This window comes from Carassius gibelio, chromosome A22 (genome assembly GCF_023724105.1).
Source record: "Carassius gibelio isolate Cgi1373 ecotype wild population from Czech Republic chromosome A22, carGib1.2-hapl.c, whole genome shotgun sequence".
NCBI classification, from domain to species: Eukaryota; Metazoa; Chordata; class Actinopteri; order Cypriniformes; family Cyprinidae; genus Carassius; species Carassius gibelio.
Window position 1 is genome coordinate 21,497,161 of NC_068392.1, and position 20,559 is coordinate 21,517,719.

The 20,559-nt window shown below is 39.8% G+C and overlaps 1 protein-coding gene and 1 long non-coding RNA gene across 6 annotated transcripts in view; both read left to right on the plus strand.

Annotated features, from left to right (window-relative positions):
- Positions 1–3,471, plus strand: part of LOC127942736 (uncharacterized) — a 3,940-nt gene extending 469 nt beyond the window's left edge. The window contains exons 1-2 of the long non-coding RNA XR_008149388.1: positions 1–1,641; positions 1,672–3,471. The exon at positions 1–1,641 is cut by the window's left edge and continues 469 nt beyond it. This is a non-coding gene — a long non-coding RNA (uncharacterized LOC127942736). The remainder of the gene's footprint in view (positions 1,642–1,671) is intronic.
- The window catches only part of LOC127942734 (zinc finger CCCH domain-containing protein 13-like), a 44,503-nt gene extending 28,669 nt beyond the window's left edge, over positions 1–15,834 (plus strand). The window contains exons 6-8 of one of the 5 annotated variants that reach the window (XM_052538658.1): positions 11,663–11,737; positions 11,834–13,349; positions 13,470–15,834. In XM_052538658.1, coding sequence (XP_052394618.1) covers positions 11,663–11,737; positions 11,834–13,349; positions 13,470–15,736 — 3,858 coding nt within the window. In that variant the 3' untranslated portion in view covers positions 15,737–15,834. Of the gene's footprint in view, positions 1–11,662; positions 11,738–11,833 lie in introns of all 5 variants that reach the window. The other 4 variants (XM_052538659.1, XM_052538656.1, XM_052538657.1 and 1 more) reach the window with 4 other exon arrangements.
- The last annotated feature ends 4,725 nt before the right edge of the window (positions 15,835–20,559 follow it).

Sequence of the window (20,559 nt, forward strand, 5' to 3'; positions counted from 1 at the left end):
ATGATCTTCTCAGCTGCTCTCACTATGCGTTGTACTTTCTTCTGGCAGGACGCATTGCAGGCACCATACCACACAGTGATGCAGCTCGTCAGGATGCCCTCAATGGTGCCTCTGTAGAAGGTGTACATTATGGGGGGGGGGGACTCTGGCCTGTGGCATTATTGTATGTGGCAGCTTGCCTAACCCTCTGGAGTCAATCCTCGTGTATACGTGTGATGAGGCATTTTCTCCTGATAACCCTGAAAATAACTTAAATTACACTTTCAGTTTTGATTGTACAAATTAGAGCAATACATCAATCAAATCTGTAAAGGGTCTACTTTTATTTGTATACAAGACATAATAACAACTAAACCTTTTGCATTTATAAAATAAATATATCAACAATGTGTGCTGTCTGCAACCTTGGTCTGCGGTGATCTTGATTTAGAAATCTGCCATTAAAATGAACTGTTACTCAGTGAATACTCAATGAAGAGACATGAGAGATATAGCTATAGAAAGCTTGACATGTCTACCTTTAAACTAAATAAGTTTAGTGCTACCAAAAACAAATATTATGTGATAAAGTAATCTATATGAAAACAATGTGATGTCCAGTCTTTCACATCTCTATTCATTATCTCTAATGCAACCACGCCCATGCACTAAAGGAGCTATTGAGATTATAATTTCCCATGTGAAGCTCACGGCTTGTAAACGCCCATACAGAAAACAAAGCAGCGAGACTGTTCTTCAAGGTTTTTTTTTTAATTTACTCTTTGCTCCGCGCTGTCACAATCATTAGCTGAAGTGCCCATAAACTCCTATAGAGGGCACTCCACTCAGGCATTTTTGTTTCCATCCCCTTTTTCGAACTCCATTTCCCATCCTTTTTTAGCCCCGTCTAGCATTTCTGAGCATTTTCCCTGTGTTTGTTCTTCTCGTTTCTGAGTTTGGATTGTGTATAGTGCCTTAGATTCTCTGCCGCCTCCCCCGACCTCTGCTTATGACTGTTATTGTTTCTGGATATCCCTGACATACCTGATCTGTTCCTGATTACTGCCTGTCCGACCATTCTTATAATAAAGTTCTGCATATGGATCCGAACGCCTCTGACTCGCCGTAACAGAAGACTTCGCCTCTCAGGATCCAGCAGCTTTTCCTATGGACACTGGCAAGGTCTGGATATGACAAGCCTATTACTAGCCATCAAGCAGGGCACTGGATCACTCGAGGACTATGTACATGAGTACTTAGACCTCACTTATTTCTCTGAACTGCCGGATTTTGTGCTGATAGATTTTTTTTTTTTTTTGTGATGGACTAAATGAACCATCATGAACCATGTCACGACTAATCAGTGAGGGTCCCCTCATCTCTTGGTCAGTTTATGGACTATTTATGGCTGATTGTTGGCTCAGCATTCTCTGTGGGTGTCACGGAGGCACACGACCCTGGACTTACTCACATCATGGCCACCACTTCAGAGCCACTGCACAAGATGGCCGCCAGCCCAGCACCACTTCAAAATATGTGGCCGCCAGTCCAGTGCCACTGCACAAGATAGCCGCCAGCCCAGAGCCACTGCACAAGATGGCAGCCACAGTTGATCTTCCAGACTCAGTTCAGGTACCTGTTGATCTTCCAGAGTCAAGTCAGGTCCCCGTTGACTTCCCAGAGTCAACTCAGGTCCCAATTGACTTCCCAGAGTCAAGTCAGGTCCCCATAGATCAGGTCCCTATTGATTTCCCAGAGTCTAGTCAAGTAAAACCACAGTTAAACTTCATAAGTCAAGTCATCGCTGATCTCCGTGAACAAAGTCAAGTCACCGTTGATCCCTGTGAACAAGGTCAAGTCACAGTTGATCTTTGTGAGCCCAGTCAAATCACTACTGTTCTTCAAGAACTTCATCAGATCTAGTAGATCTTCCAGAGCTTCGTCATACCACAACAGATCATCCAGAGCCTTATCACATCTCAGCTGAGTCTCATCACAAGCTGTCTATTGCACCCAGCAATGTTCTCTCAGCCTGTAGTATTGCTGTCAAGGAGACGGTTACTGCTGTGGAACCTCCACCCTGGTGGGCTCCAGTTCCACTGTTGACTGTTATTGATTCTGGATATCCCTGACATACCTGATGCCGTTCCTGATTACTGCCTGTCTGACCATTTTTATAATAAATTTCTGCATATGGATGCGAATGTCTCTGACTCGCCGTAACACGCGCTGAGAGGAATAAGCATAGTTCACCTCAAGAAGATGTGATGAGGATTACCTAAAGATTTGAGTTTTGGATTTCCTCAAAAAAAAGAATGAAGTGCTTTATTTATTTAATTTAATTTAAGTTTAAGTTTAACTAATTTAAGTGTTCCTGTAGCTCAATTGGTAGAGCATTGCACTATCAAGCAGAAGGTTTGGGGTTCGATACCCCGGGAACACATGATAGGTAAAAATGTATAGCCTGAATGTACTGTAAGTCGCTTCTGCTAAATGGATAAATATATTATTAATATTATTCAGCAGAGATCATAAACATGAGTAAGTCTCTTTTTACTTCTTTATATAATTGTATTTGTAGGTTTCACATAATGTGTAAACATTTTACTAGTTAGAATTTTTCCAAACTATATTTCCTGACTAAATGTATAATCAAGTGAAAAATTATGAAGTTTCAATAACAATATAAAGTATACCATTCAAAAGCTTGATGTAAATAATATAAATGTAACAAATAAATGTGTGTATATATATACAGAGGTGGGTAGTAACGAGTTACATTTACTTCGTTACATTTACTTGAGTAATTTTTTTGGGAAAAATCTGTACTTTTACTTCGTTACTGTGGGCGACGCTCCGACTCTTTTGGCTCAGCTCCCAAAGAAGAGTTGGCTCTTTCGACTCTTGAATGGTTCTTAATTTAGGATTTTTTGTAGGGCTTTGTTTTACCATAACTTTGCAAAAATTAATGGTTTGTGTGTTGAAAACCTTTTCATGTGCAGTGTGCAGAATCCTTATAATTGCCTAATTTTTTTGCATTTATTTTGTTACAAAACCATTCTTTTGTTTAATATTTTAATCAAACATTTTATTGCACAAATAAACAACAAAACTGCAAATAAATCCACAGAACTAGAACCAAACTCAAGCAAATTGTCATGAGTCCGGACTCGGTGGTCCTCCCTCTCACGAACAGAGGGCACCACTTCCATTCTCCTGGACTCATCACCTTCACCAACTCACAAATTCATTTACACACCTGGTTCACTCTGTACACCTGTGCACATACTCACTCACACAGCTGTTCCCAATTTGCTCACGAGTATATAGTTTCGTCTCACACACCACTCTGTCTGGTTGCATTAATCGTCATTTGTATATGCTGTGGTTCTTGATTCTCGTGTTTTGGCTTGTCACGTAATTTGTTTCTGTTTTGTTTTTGCCGTGTTGGCCTTTTTGTTCTCGTGTGTAATAAAGTGTTATTTTCCTGCATTTGGACCCAGACCCTGTTTCTTCCACGGCGCCGTCTCTACCGCGCCGTGACACAAATAGTATTAATGTCCTCAGTGAAAATTGGCATTCAAAAAAATCAGATGCCTCAGCTTTGATGGACTGATCATATTTCTTTTTCCTGTGATTATCTGCCCTGTTTTTGAGAAGATTCTCTCTGAAGGAACCGATGTTGCCACAATACACAGTCTCCCCTCCATTAACGTTGTTACGACTCGTTAACTTGCAGTGGGGTGCCGCTTCACTTCATACCCCTCTCTGTTTTTACATAATGTTATGATCCCATATACTCACATCTGATTGGCCGCGATGCGATTGCTGAACAATCAAAACAAAGTTCTACCTTGAAGTAAGCAGCCAAAAGAAAAAAAAACTGGGAGCTGGCTCTCACTCGATGCGAGCCGGATCTTCTGATTCACTACAAAGCATCGGCTCCCAGAGCCGCATCTTTTGCCCATCACTTCACTCAGAGTTGTAACGTTTAAGAACATCAGCAGTGTTAACAGTTTCAGTGATTTTAATTGGAATTTCTGAGAGTTCAATATTGAACTCTAGGCTGTCAGTGAAAATGATCTTTAATAATGTAAATGTTATTTGCTCTCTTTCTGAACAATGAAAGATTAGTAGCAATTTTTATATCACATTAACTTTCTATGTTAAATTCACATTTAATATAAAGTCGTATTAAAATATGTTATGGCATGACACCTAAATCTGTTATTTAAGTAAACAAGACAGGGTTTTGTAATAAATTACATAAATTGGAGTAAAGACTGATGAAATATATACATATATACAGACACACATACATTACATACATTTTATCTATATATCTAAATAAATAAATAGGCTATAAAAATAGGTTAATATGACACAAAGTAACTAGTAACTAACTACTTGAGTGGATGTTTTATCCGATACTCTTTTGCTCTCACTCAAGTAACTATTCAGACTAGTACTTTTACTTTTACTTGAGGAAATATTTCTATAAGTAATTTTACTTTTGCACAGTTTTTGGGTACTCTACCCACCTCTGGAGCTGAGTAGTAACGGATTACATGTAATCTGGATTATGTAATCAGATTCCAAAACTCAAGTATTTGTAATTAGAGTAAACTACTTTTTAAAATACTCATAATCAGACTACAGTTACTTTTTTATGGATTAAATGATTACATTTCACTTACACAATGGTAATAAATTGTTCACAATTCATTGATTCTCCTAAATTTATTTTTTTCTTCCTTTTTTAGTCTTTTTCAAAATTCATGTTTGCAATGTAGATTCTTTTTTTTTCATTGATAAATTCATATGCACTTATAATGTTTTATTAGATTAAATATTTAACCTGGCAGTTATATTACTGTGAATTTCATGTTTTTCAATATTGGTTTTTGTAGTGTAGCTGTTTTCTAAAGTTACTTAATTATAAGTAATTAATTATAAGTTTTATTCAGTGTTACTAGCAAACAAGTAAGTATTTTGTAAGTATTAACTGTCCATACATTGCACTTGAAAAAGAAGCAATTGTGGCTCTTGTTGGTGAATTCCATCGCTGCTTGCAGCTATATTTTAAATATGTATGCACCATGGGTCTGAGAGTAACGCAATTTCAATTCTCTGTATGTATGTACTGTACTGAAGAATCGACAGTAAAGCAGACTTGACTTGACTAGTAACTGGATCCATCGACCCATAACTCTTCATCTTGATTTTCATGAGGGATTGGATTAACTGGACCAAGGCTTTCTTCTTCTACTTATTTTTCACACTCATGTGGTGTTTCCTCATGCAGTTCCAGCATTATTGTTGCAAGCTTAACCCTCTGGGGTTCTTCGGTCATTTATGACCCGAAATATTTTTTTTTTTAAATGTTAAAAATCGTAGCTTCATCGGAATGGTCTGAAACTTAGTGACTTTATTGGTACTTGGTATATGAACACCCAAAAAATTTGAGGACAGGATTCGAAAAGTCTAAGTGGTCGTAAAAAAAATAGTCACACTCAGGGTCTTCGGGTCAAAAATTACCCGCCATAGGAAATGAATGGGAAATTGGCAAAAATATGAAAACACTGAGTTTTTTTTTTTTGTGTACAATCTACAAATCAGCCACGATGCAGAAAAAAGCACACAACAGTGAAGGGGTGAATCTCTAAAACATCAAGAGTGAAAAACAGACAAAAAAAATTCACACACGCACACACTTATACACACAAAAACACACACACACGCACAAATGAAAGTGTCTCATTGCAAAAGCTAATTTTGTGAAATAAAAGCAATTATTCATCAATGTAAGAAATAAAGTGCACAGCAATGAAAGCATGAGGCTGTAAGCCATCAAGATTGCAAAATAGACACACTCACACACACACATAGGGAAATATGAGACTGGTGAAACTGTAACAGAAAATGTGAGAATATGGGAAATAAAATCAATGAATCAAATAAAGGGGAGACATTGGATCCAAAATGCAAAAGTCACATACCATGTCTCTCTCTTGAACATGCACACACACACACAGACACACACAAGCGTGCGCACGCACGCACAAACAGAGTAAGGTCAAAGGATGGAATTCTTCCCTAGTAACCTCCAGGCCTATTGCAGCACCTGTTTATAAAATCAAGAAGCCAATCACAGCATCTGTTGACACACACACAAGGAAATACTAGACTGGTGAGCCTGTAACAGAGAAATATGAGAATATGTGAAATAAAATCAATAAATAAAATAAATGGGAGACATTGGGTCCAAAACTTAAAAGTCACATACTATGTCTCTCTCAAATAAAAGGTTAATAAAAATATGTTATGATTGAAATAATGTATTTTTTTTTAATTAAGTTAGGATTAGAACAATGGGTAACAAAATGCTTTCCATTTGTTCTCTTTCTAGTGCAATGTTCAGGTTTGACTGTATTATAAATTAAAACTGGCACTTGAAATTACCATTTAAACCAACCAAACAAAAAAATAACTTGACAAAAATAGTCTTTGAGAATCTGTGATTATATATTAAAATCCACAATCTGAAATAAATAAAAGATGTTTTGCAAAGATGTGCAAAAATCACTAGAATTCACAAGCCTTTCTACAGAGAGCTGTAGTCTCTATAGTGGTAAAAATGTGCTGTTGCATGATAAAAATGCTTAATTTGTCCACCAGATGGCACCAATCTAATTTCAAAAAAAAATTTCTATCGGCCTTGGCTGTACTTTAAAATAAAATACAGCATTAATAAAAAATAAATAAATAAAAAAAAGACATATATATATATATATATATATATATATATATATATATATATATATATAATTTATATTATATATGGGAAAAAATGTATCATAATTATTGCATAAAAATTCATTATTATCATAAAATTCTCTCAAAACACCAAAAAAGAAAGAAAAAATATAATTGAACAAAAATACATTTGATTGATTTTACTGAAAAAAAGTATACCTGAATCCCACCCTCCGGGTCATATTTGACATAAATTTGACTCATAAATGAAGAACCCCAGAGGGTTAAGGGAAGTGTCTCTGATGATTTACACTCTCAAGTCCTTGTTCAGGAAAGCTGCTTCCCATTTTTTCTCCTCACATCAGTGATTGTTTTGATGTTTGTGTTGATCAACAGCCTTACTTTACTGTGTGGGGTGTGCAAAGCGATGGTTTGCGCACCTTTCAGAATTTCCACAGCATTCACTGCCCACGGGGCACCATCAAGAGCTTGTATTCATTGAGGTTGACCTATCATGGTAACAGGAATCTTTGTGGAAAAGTATCCAAATGGTTGGTATTGATCACCTGGTTGTTGACACAACACTGCTGGAGTAGGTCTCATCTCCCACCCTGTGGCAAATGATGGCAAATGATGGCAAATGGCAAACGATAATCAGAAAGTCCCAAGGCTGGGGCTGAAATCAGTTTCTCTTTCATAGAGGTAAACACTTCCTCAGGTTGTGGTGTCCATTCTATCTGTTCCACTCCAAGCTCCAAGCACCTTTATACAGATCAATGAGAGGACTAGTGAGGCTGGAAAAATCAGGTATATACTGACGACAATAGTTGAAAAGTACATGATCTGTGGTCAATCTTCTTCCCTCAGGAGATATTTCTTGGCCCAAATAAATAACTTTAGTTTTGGCCAGCTGTACTTTGTAAGGGTTAACTTTCAATCCACATTTTCTTAAAGCTTGCAAAGTAATATTTAACAAGTCATCAACATACAGGAAGCAAATACTTCCTGAACTCTCAATTTAAGCTTTTCACTCAGTTATAAATTGCTCCAGGGCTCTGTGAAATACAAAAGGAGAAATATTAAGACCTTGTGGAAGTCTTTTCTAAACATACTGGGTTGCTCCCACAGTGAAGGCCAATTTCTCTTGAGATTTTTCATCAATAGGTATAGACCACAAAGCTGACAGCACATCTAAACCGTTAAGATTCTTGCAATAGTTAATCACCATGAGTTGTCTGTCTGATTTCTTGAATGGCCAGACAGGGCTGTTGGTTGTAGAAGTTCGTCTGACAATTCCTTCAGCTTCCAAGTCTGCCACAATCTCTACCACAGCTTGTCTTGCTTCTGGTCGAAAAATAAAAATGAGAGTAAACTCAACTTAAAGATATATTTTTTTCAACTTGAAGAGCTGTGTTTCACAAGTTATTGTGCATTATTGATGGACACATACTGGTACTGAGAATTACAGAGGATCAGATGTTGATGTTTTATTGGTTAAAATAAAACAAAGAATATCTTTAAGTTGAGTTTACTAACATATTTAAGGCAGCAGGTTAACTTAAGAATGTGTAAGCTAGTTCAGTATACAAAACAAAACTGCATATACAGTTCTCTCTCCACCTTCAATACCATGACTTAGGTGCCCTTGAGCAAGGCATCGAACCCCCAACTGCTCCCGGGCACCGCAGCATAAATGGCTGCCCACTGCTCTGGGTGTGTGTTCACAGTGTGTGTGTGTGTTCACTGCTCTGTGTGTGTGCACTTCGGATGGGTTAAATGCAGAGCACGAATTCTGAGTATGGTTCACCATACTTGGCTGAATGTCACTTCACTTCACTTCACTTCAACTTCAACTGTTCCGCACTAAACTGCCAGTCTAAAAGCCCCTTTAATTGGGCTATGATGTTTTACAGTGGGCAGTGCTTCGAGTTAGTCTTTGATTAGTAACGACTGAACCTGCTGCTGCTGCTGCTGCTTCTGCTTCCATTGAGTTGTTTAATCATATCCTGAGAGATTTAATGTCTTCTTTTTCAGTTAATTTCATCCAAGGCTATGGCTGAAGTCAGTTGTAGCTCTTGTGTTTTTCTTTTCTAAAGTGATGCTGCTTATTAACATCAACTGTTCATCACTAATACACAATAATCATTTAATTAGACATTTAATTATCTCATTAAATTTAACTTTTGGATATGACTTGAGACTTTAAAGGACTGACTTGGTTATGGCATGGCATGGTTGGCTGCCAAAAAAATTAAATCAAAATAAAAGCATGAATCTAGGTTTTATAGATTTAAGTTTCATTTTTTTTTGTATTTGTTTATTTTAGAGCTCTTCATGGGCTACCATAAAAAATATACAGAAACTGCTCTCAACCGAGTGCTATTAAACCCAGACTTACACATTTGATTACCCTGCACATAGATGCTCCCATATAAATGTGATATATATATATATATATATATATATATATATATATATATATATATATATATATATAGCAATACAGTGCTATAGAACTCATTATAATCAGTGATGCTGTCTACACTAGATGTTGCTGACTTTTTGCATTATTGAGACACTGTTTTCCAAATGAATGTTGTTCAGTGCTTTGACGCAATGTATTTTGTTTAAAGCGCTATATAAATAAAGGTGATTGATTGATAGCGCAGCGTGGCAAATCCCAGACAAAGAAAATGTTGCTGCATTCTATTTATGATGTGCTGACACAAATTTCTAATGATTTTCAGTGGTCGATTTGTCACATCTATTTCAGACATGGTGTAGGTGTTTAGTATGATATTCTAATGTTAAAAACTAGCTTTATTTTAAAATGTGAAAAATTTATGTCATAAATTATAAATATACATGTCCATATATGTTTGTAAATACTGCAAAAGTAAATATATGTTTAATATATTTTTTACACATGCAGTACCATATCTTATCTATACATTATAAAGTATTTTAATGAATATAAATATATATACACACACACACATACATATATATATATATATATATATATATATATATATATATAGTCACGGGTTGAAGAATCACTCGACAAGAGGTGCGTGAAATCATCAAAAGCCCCGGAGAGTGGATTTATTGAATATTGTGGGGTGCCTGGTGAAATGTGCTGCTCCGCTTTCTGGTGGCCGGTGCTTCCCGTGTGCTCTCCATGCTCTTCGATGCCAGTTAAGGTAAAAGTGGGTGTCCTGATGAGCTCCAAAGTGGGTGGGCTGTCGGTCACTCGCTGCTTTCTGTGAAGAGATGAGACAGGGAGTAGACCAGCATTGCATTTGGTACGAGACTGTCGTTTGAGTGCAGTGTGTGCTCCTTCAGAGTGTGCAGGCTGATGGGGAGCAGCCGATCAGCCGGTGACGAGGACGTGCAGGTGTTTTCTGTTCGTTGCCAGGGCGACGCTGATTCCTCTGGGAGTGCTCGTCACACATATATATATATATACACAAATTTTCACATATTTTTCAATATATGAAAAGTGTCAATTATTTTTTACCTGTATTTTATTAACACAATATATTATTATGTATAATTTATAATATACAGTAATGTCATTTAAAAGGTTAGTTCATCCGAGAATTAAAATTTGTTTATCTTCTACCCACCCTCGAAGCATCCTAGCTGTATGTGAATTTCCACTTTCAGAATAATCCAATCAAAGTTATATAAAAAATTGTCCTTGCTCTTCCAAGCCTTTCAATAGGGGTAAGCGGTTGTTTGTTGTCAGCTGTTCAGAAGACATGAAATAAAGTTGGCGCATCTCAGGTGAACTAAACCTTTAATATATTGATCATTCAAATATTAGGAAATATGTAGCAAACTTGTTTTTCCCCTATCTTTAAGTGGTTTGTTAATATATTATTCAGCTTATTTTTTAAATGTATTCAGAAAAATAATATGACAGTTTTTGATAAAGATAAAAGGAGATATCTTATATGTATATAACTCACTGAATCATTGACTCGTTCAAAAAATAATCATTTAGTAACGGAAGACTATTGTGTGTTTCTCGGAGATGCGCGACTGTACTGCTGTGGCTTTGCTTAGAACCATTTTGTTAGCAAAATGGAGCAATCCCTTACGAAAATTAACCATGGTTGTAGTTAAAACAATGTAGTTAAACAATGGTAACCACAAATTAACCATGGTTTTGCTATATTAACCATAGTTTAACCATGGTATTTGTAGTAAATCTGTGGTTTTACAAATGGCAGTCAATACGCCAAAAAACCATGGGTTACTACAGTTTTACTATAATAAAACCATGGTTATTTTTCGTAAGGGAATAACGATACATAATATGTCTAAAATGTAAGTCAGTTAATATTACTTGTTTATTTAACTAAAGTAGTATAAATCAACATCACATTTCAATCAAGCTGAAAGTCGGGTCTGGTCGTGTGATGTTGCATATATTACATAGAAGAATATTTATATATATTTAAGTATATATATATTTGTATGTTTGTTCATGTTTGTTTCTTTGTTTCTGTTGCGCTTATAATTTTGATTTCTCCTCGAATCAGACCAGCTACTGTTAATACATTATCCGTTATTAGTCACAGTTTATACTGAAATAAAATCAGAATCGTTCTACCCAAGTTTTAGTGCTACCCTAGTTATTGTTTGTTATGAAAATTTTGATCAGTTTACTTGTCCGGTCAGGCAAGAAAAATGATCTTTCACTTGCCCCTTCACAAAATCCACTCATCCTGGACAAGCAGACAAGTGTTAATGTCGAAAACATAATATGTAAAAACATATTGTATATAAATTAGTGATTATTCAATTAGTTAATGCATCATTTATATATTTAAATGTAACAATTCAAAAAACCCATATTATAAAATGATTGTCTTAATGTACTGTGACTGATAAACTGCTTTCCATCTTATTTCTCTAGCGGTATGGGTTCTGTAAGACCTACAAGGTTGGTAATGAAGAACCAGAAGTGGAATGTGACATTTACAAAGCTCAGGTATATCTCTCTATAACATATTTTCTTATTCAGACCAGTTAGACCAGGTTAATTTGTCCTGACTAGCTGAATTGCCTTTGTTCTATATATTTCCAGAACACAACTCATCCAATGAAACACCCTGCTCAGTCAAGAAAAGACTGTAAATTCCATGGCTTCCCAACCCCCCATTTTCCAGGAGATAACCTGCCTCACCCGGAACATGCAAGCCATGAGGACAAGGGTAGGGACAAAAGGCCTCACCGAGGGGGTCGTCCAGGACACGCAAGCCATGAGGACAAGGACAGGGACAAAAGGCCTGACCGTTGGGGCCATCCAGGACATGCAAGCCATGAGGACAAGGACAGGGACAAAAGTCCTCATCGAGGAGGCCGTCCAGGACACGAAAGCCATGAGGACAAGGACAGGGACAAAAGGCCTGACCGAGGGGGCCGTCCAGGACATGCAAGCCATGAGGACAAGGACAGGGACCAAAGGCCTGACCGATGGGGCCGTCCAGGACACGCAAGTCATGAGGACAAGGACAGGGACAAAAGGCCTGGTCGATGGGGCCGTCCAGGACACGCAAGCCATGAGGACAAGGATAGGGACAAAAGGCCTGGTCGATGGGGCCGTCCAGGACATGCAAGCCATGAGGACAAGGATAGGCACAAAAGGCCTGATCGATGGGGCCGTCCAGAAAATGCAAGCCATGAGGACAAGGGCATGGATAATAGGCCTGACCGTTGGGGCCATCCAGGACACGCAAGCCATGAGGACAAGGGCAGGGACAAAAGGCCTGACCGAGGGGGGCATCCAGGACATGCAAGCCATGAGGACAGGGATAAAAGGCCTGAACGAGGGGGCCATCCAGGACATGAAAGCCACGAGGACAAGGAAAGGGACAAAAGGCCTGACCGAGGGGGCCGTCCAGGACACGCGAGCCATGAGGACAAGGACAGGGACAAAAGGCCTGACAGATGGAACCGTCCAGGACACGCAAGTCATGAGGACAAGGACAGGGACAAAAGGCCTGACCGATGGGGCCGTCCAGGACATGGAAGCCATGAAGGCAAGGACAGGGACAAAAGGCCTGACAAAGGGGGCCGTCCAGGACACACAAGCCAAGAGGACAAGGGCACAGACAAAAAGCCTGACCAAGGGGGCCGTCCAGGACACACAAGCCAAGAGGACAAGGGCAGAGACAAAAGGCCTGATCAAGGGGGCCGTCCAGGACACACAAGCCAAGAGGACAAGGGCAGAGACAAAAGGCCTGATCAAGGGGGCCGTCCAGTTCACACAAGCAATGAGGAGAAGGGCAGAGACAAAAAGCCTGATCAAGGGGGCCGTCCAGATCGCACAAGCAATGAGGAGAAGGGCAGAGACAAAAGGCCTGACCGAGGGGGCCGTCCAGGACATACAAGCCATGAGGAAAAGGGCAGGGACAAAAGGCCTGACCGAGAGGGCCGTCCAGACAAGGCAAGCCATGAAGACAAGGGTAGGGACAAAAGGCCTGATCAAGGAGGCCATCCAGATCACACAAGCATTGAGGACAAGGGCAGGGATAAAAGGCCTGAACAAGGGGGCCGTCCAGATCGCCCAAGCAATGAAGACCAGGGCAGAGATAAAATGCCTGACCAAGGAGGCCGTCCAGAACATGCAGGCAATGAGGACAAGGAAAGGGACAAAAGGCCAGATCAAGGGGGCCATCCAGAACACGCAAGCAATGAGGACAAGGGCAGAGATAAAAGACCTGACCTAGGGGGTCGTCCAGAACAAACAGGCAATGAGGACAAGGGCAGAGACAAAAGGCCAGATCAAGGGGGCAGTCCAAAACATGCAAGCAATGAGGACAAGGGAAGGGACAGAAAGCCTGATCAAGGCAGTCGTCCAGAAGATGCAAGCAATGAGGATAAGGGCAGGAACAAAAGGCCTGACAAAGAGGGCCATCCAGGACAGGCAAGCAATGAGGACAAGGGCAGGGACAGAAGGCCTGACCAAGGCAGCCGTCCAGAACACGCAAGTAATGAGAACAAGGGCAGAGACAGAAGGCCTGGCCAAGAGGGCCGTCCAGAACACGCAAGCAATGAGGACAAGGGCAGAGACAAAAGGCCTGACCAAGGGGGCCGTCCAGAACACGCAAGCAATGAGGACAAGGGCAGGGAAAAAAGGCCTGACCAAGGGGGCCATCCAGAACACACAAGCAATGAGGACAAGGCCAGGGATAAAAGGCCTGACAGAGGGGGCCGTCCAGAACACGCAAGTAATGAGGACAAGGGCAGGGACAGAAGGCCTGACAAAGGCAGCCATCCAGAACACGCAAGCAATGACGACAAGGGCAGGGACAGAAAGCCTAACCAAGGGGGCCATCCAGAACACGCAAGCAATGAGGACAAGGGCAGAGACAAAAGGCCTGACCAAGGGGGTCGTCCAGGACACACAAGCAATGAGGACAAGGGCAGGGACAAAATGCCTGACCGAGGGGGCCGTCCAGAACACGCAAGTAATGAGGACAAGGGCAGGGACAGAAGGCCTGACAAAGGCAGCCATCCAGAACACGCAAGCAATGACGACAAGGGCAGGGACAGAAAGCCTAACCAAGGGGGCCATCCAGAACACGCAAGCAATGAGGACAAGGGCAGAGACAAAAGGCCTGACCAAGGGGGTCGTCCAGGACACACAAGCAATGAGGACAAGGGCAGGGACAAAATGCCTGACCGAGGGGGCCGTCCAGAACATGCAAGCAATGAGGACAAGGGCAGGGACAGAAGGCCTGACCAAGGCAGCCGTCCAGAACACGCAAGTAATGACGACAAGGGCAGGGACAGAAAGCCTAACCAAGGGGGCCATCCAGAACACGCAAGCAATGAGGACAAGGGCAGAGACAAAAGGCCTGACCAAGGGGGTCGTCCAGGACACACAAGCAATGAGGACAAGGGCAGGGACAAAATGCCTGACCGAGGGGGCCGTCCAGAACATGCAAGCAATGAGGACAAGGGCAGGGACAGAAGGCCTGATCAAGGCAGTCATCCAGAAGATGCAAGCAATGACAATAAGGGCAGGAACAAAAGGCCTGACAAAGGGGGCCATCCAGAACATGCAAGCAATGAGGACAAGGGCAGAGACAAAAGGCCTGACCAAGGGGGTCGTCCAGAACACACAAGCAATGAGGACAAGGGAAAGGACAGAAGGCCTGACCAAGGGGGCCGTCCAGAACACGCAAGCAATGAGGACAAGGCCAGGGATAAAAGGCCTGACCAAGGGGGCCGTCCAGAACACGCAAGCCCTGCGGACAAGGACAGGGACAAAAGGCCTGACAAAGGAGTCCATTTAGAACATGCAAGCAATGAGGACAAGGGCAAGGATAAAAGGCCTGACCAAGGGGGCCATCCAGAACGCACAGGCAATGAGGAGAAGGGCAGGGATAAAAGGCCTGACCAAGGGGGCCATCCAGAACGCACAGGCAATGAGGACAAGGGCGGTGACAAAGGTCCTGGCAAAGGGGGCCATCCAGAACATGCAACCAAGGAGGACAAGGACAGGGACAAAAGGCCTGACCAAGGGGGCCGTCCAGAACGTGCAAGACATGAGGAAAAAGGTAGGGGGTGGAGTGGAAGGGGGTGGGGTGACAAAAGGAGTCACCAAGGGGGCCGACCAAAACATGCAAGCTATGAGGACAAGGGCAGGGACAAAAAGCCTGACCGAGGGGGCCGTCCAGAACATACAAGCCATGAGGACAAGGGCAGGGACAAAAGGCCTGACCGAGGGAGTCGTCCAAAACACGCAAGCCATGAGGATAAGGGCAGAGTCAAAAGGCCTGACCAAGGGAGACGTCCAGAACAAGCAAGCCATGAAGACAAGGGCAGAAACAAAAGGCCTGAGGGCCGATCTGAGTTCCCATACAGTGGCTTTGTAAAAATACCCCCTTCAATTTATCCAATCTGTCCTTTCCTTCCACCATGTCTCTGCCAAAGCCCTTCAGACCATGAACCCTCTTCTCCTCCTTCTCCGTCTCAGTAACCAACACTAAAATCTGCTGAGGTTTAATAAACATTAAAATCTGAACAACATAAGAGTGTGCCTCCATAATGTTCAGTCCAATAAATATTCTTTACTGACCTGTCTGTTTGAGTGATTGTGGTTTCAAAACACAGCTGAATAGTTAATAGTTTTGTAATGGGTATTACAATATTACAAAACTACTCTGACAAGAAAATAAAATCATGTATAACTCTAGATAAAAGTGGGAATACTCAAAAAAAAAAATAGCAAAGAACAATCTAACAGAACAGATGACATGAAACATCAACAAACATACAACATAATGTGTGAAAAAAAATCAACCTTCACTGGGCTCGTATCATGAGCAATCCAATTTCCCTTAATCATCACGCTATCTTATATCAAAGTATCAAGAAAACACACTGTAATTTTTATCTTTAGTCAAAAAAGACCATTTGCTGAAGTAATAAAAATCCATACACATTCAGCCACATTTACATTCACAAAGATAAAGCAGCATGGATGCTATTTTTTTAATAAAAGTATAACATATAAATAATATATTATTATTAAAAGTTATACTTTTTTTTCTTTAAGACTGGTCATATTTGTTTATTTTTATGCAGCTGGCTACTGATCTTAACAGTAATAATGTTATTTAATGTGAGCAGCACATTTTGGTGAGCATTGTTGTAATATAGATCAGCACAGCTCATTTGAAAGGGATGTTTATTAAGGTCACAACATAATTTTTTTATTATTTACTTAAAGCTGCAGTAGGGAACTTTTGACGCTCTAGCGGTTAATAAACAGAACTGCTTGCGTCTTGCGGAAGAACATTGTAGCCGGAGCTACTTCTCTCTGTTTATGTCTATGAAGAATCACAAAAGTACTGGGTTACTCCGCCGCGGTACCACCGAAGCAATCTAAAATAGTCCGAATATAAACACTTATTATAGGTGTACCCTAGTGATTCAGGACAAGCTAAAAACACGGTTTGGAAAATGGATTCATGGTGTACTTGCTTATTATGTTCATTTTTCTACATTTTGAACACAAACAAAGTTACGGACCGCAGCTCTGATTGGTTGTTTTTTACAGGGAGCGCATGACTTTCTGCAAATGGCAATAGGAACACTGGGAGGAGCCAGAGGAGATTATCTGTCTCATATTCTACTGTCAGGACATAATGACAGGTTTAATAAATATATAAAAAATATATATTTATTTTTACAAAAGTTCCCTACAGCACCTTTAAAGGGTTATTTCATTGAAAAATCTAAATTATGTCATTAATAACTCACCCTCATGTCATTCCAAACCCGTGAGACCTCTGTTTATCTTCGGAACACAGTTTAAGATATTTTAAATAAACTGTGTTTACGGTCTATTGCCCATGTCCAGAAAGGTAAGAAAAGCATAATCAAAGTAGTCCATGTGACATCAGAGGGTCAGTTAGAATTTTTTGAAGCACTGAAAATACATTTTGGTCCAAAAATAGCAAAAACTATGATTATTCAGCATTGTCTTCTCTTCTGTGTCTGTTGTGAGAAAGTTCAAAACAAAGCAGTTTGTGAAATCTGGTTCGCGAACGAATCATTCGATGTAACCAGATCTTTTTGAACCAGTTCACCAAATCAAACTGAATCGTTTTAAACGGTTTGCATCTCCAATACAAATGTGGCTGACACTCCCTCTGAGTTCAAACAAACCAATATCCTGGAGTAATTCATTTACTCAAACAGTACACTGACTGAACTGTTGTAGAGAGAGAACTGAAGATGAACACCGATCCGAGCCAGATAATGGACGAAACACTGACTTGTTCACGAGTCAAGAACCGGTTGCATAAATTTTCGGATCACCAGTAGTTCTTTCGGACTGTTCGATTCAATAAACCGGTTGAAGAAAACGGTTCACCAGTTCTTTTGCGCTCAACGTAATGGCGTCATTTGCGATGATTGCCCTTAACATTAATGACATAATTTAGATTTTTGGGTGAACTATCCCTTTAACATTACGTATCAGCTTTACAATATTTAATTTCATGTTATGCCATATCATATCATGTAATATCATGTGACCTCACATTAAATGCCACAATATCACATGACCATTTTATTTACAAATAGTTCTGTTCACAACAGCTATATAACAGCAACAACGAAAACATTTTGCAACTGCAAGTATCATAGTCCACAAATCACTGTCAAGTCAAGTCACCTTTATTTATATAGCGCTTTAAACAAAAACATTGCGTCAAAGCAACTGAACAACATTGATTAGGAAAACAGTGTGTCAATAATGCAAAATGACAGTTAAAGGCTTGGAATTCAATGATGTCATCTCAGTTCAGTTCAGTTTAAATAGTATCTGTGCAATCATTTGCAATCAAGTTAGTGATATCGCTGTAAATGAAGTGTCCCCAAATAAGCAAGTCAGAGGCGACAGTGGCAAGGAACCAAAACTCCATTGGTGACCGAATGGAGAAAAAAACTTAGGAGAAACCAGGCTCAGTTGGGGGGCCAATTCTCCTCTGACCAGACGAAACCAGCATTTCAATTTCAGGCTGTCTTGTCCCGGTGGTCGTCTGAGACAAGGTCTTTACAGGGGATCTAGTTGTCCTGGTTTCGCTGCCTTTCAGGGCTGCAGAGCTATTTTCTATTAGACTAATATTAGCATAGATGCCTTTCTTCTAATGATGTAGCAAGTACATCAGGTGTTATGGGAAGTGTTCCCAGTTCCGGTTTACCTAATTAATGCAGCCTAAAAATCCTTTAACGGATTTGGATATTAAAAGCATATTAGTATGTTATGTGTAAGTCAGGTTAAATTGATGGGTCTTTAATCTAGATTTAAACTGCAAGAGTGTGTCTGCCCCCCGACAATGTTAGGTAGGTTATTCCAGAGTTTAGGCGCCAAATAGGAAAAGGATCTGCCGCCCGCAGTTGATTTTGATATTCTAGGTATTATCAAATTGCCTGAGTTTTGAGAACGTAGCGGACGTAGAGGATTATAATGTAAAAGGAGCTCATTGAAATACTGAGGTGCTAAACCATTCAGGGCTTTATAAGTAATAAGCAATATTTTAAAATCTATATGATGTTTGATAGGGAGCCAGTGCAGTGTTGACAGGACTGGGCTAATATGGTCATACTTCCTGGTTCTAGTAAGAACTCTTGCTGCTGCATTTTGGACTAGCTGTAGTTTGTTTACTAAGCATGCAGAACAACCACCCAATAAAGCATTACAATAATCTAACCTTGAGGTCAAAAAATGCATGGATTAGCATTTCTGCATTTGACACTGAGAGCATAGGCCGTAATTTAAATATATTTTTGAGATGGAAAAATTCAGTTTTACAAATGCTAGAAACGTGGCTTTTAAGGAAAGATTGCAATCTAATAGCACACCTAGGTTCCTAACTGATGACGGAGAATTGACAGAGCAGCCATTAAGTCTTAGTGTTCTAGGTTATTACAAAGCAGAGTTTTAGGTCCTATAATTAATACCTCTGTTTTTTCAGAATTTAACAGTAAGAAATTACTCGTCATCCAGTTTTTTATATTGACTATGCATTCCATTTTTTAAATTGGTGTGTTTCAACAGGTTGCGAAGAAATATAGAGCTGAGTATCGTCAGCATAACAGTGAAAGCTAACACCATGTTTCCTGATGATATCTCCCAAGGGTAACATATAAAGCTTGAAGAGTAGTGGCCCTAGTACTGAGCCTTGACGTACTCCATACTGCACTTGTGATCGACATGATACATCTTCATTCACTGTTACGAACTGGTGGCGGTCATATAAGTACGATTTAAACCATACTAATGCACTTCCATTAATGCTAACAAAGTGTTCAAGTCTATGCAAAAGAATGTTGTGGTGAATTGTGTCAAATGCAGCACTAAGATCCATTAAAACTAATAGAGAGATACACCCATGATCAGATGATAAAAGCAGATCATTTGTAACTCTAAGGAGAGCAGTCTCAGTACTATGATGCGGTCTAAATCCTGACTAGAAATCCTCACATATACCATTTTTCTCTAAGAAGGAATATAATTGTGAGGATACCACCTTTTCTAGTATCTTGGACAGAAAAGGGAGATTCAAGATTGGTCTATAATTAACCAGTTCTTTGGGGTAAAGTTGTGTTTTTTTGATGAGAGGCTTAATAACAGCCAGTTTGAAGGTTTTGGGTACATATCCTAATGACAATGAGCAATTAATAATAGTCAGAAGAGGATCTATGACTTCTGGAAGCACAAACAACTTAACAAGTTTATACAATTCTTCCTCTCCTATAGTAGAGAATGAGTGGAACTGTTCCTCAGGGGGTCTATAGTGCACTGTCTGATGCGATACTGTAGCTGACGGCTGAATGGTTGCAATTTTATCTCAGCTGGGTCTATTTTTGCTGCACTGCTGATGCTCAGTTAAAGTGAAAGGACACCTTTGATGGACAAAATAAATATGATTTCACACAAAAATTGCTCTAAATGCACAAAATAAGCACATCTAGGGTGTTTTAACAAGTACTGGAGTATGTTAGGAAAGAAGATTAATATAAAAAATATGTGTAGAAGATAAAGTGACAATGATCATGGCCAAAATACACTAAATGTACTGACATGAAAAAGTAATTTTCCCCAAAATGTGCATTAATGATATACTGTGTTTTTAGCAAATTACATTAAACATGTATGATATTTAAATTATATTTTTTTATTATTATTATTATTATTATTACAAAATCTTTCAAAGTACTTACAGTTCTAGGTTCCCCACAACCTCATAAGCTTGTCACTTTCCTCTAATACATTGGAATGTTCAGTAG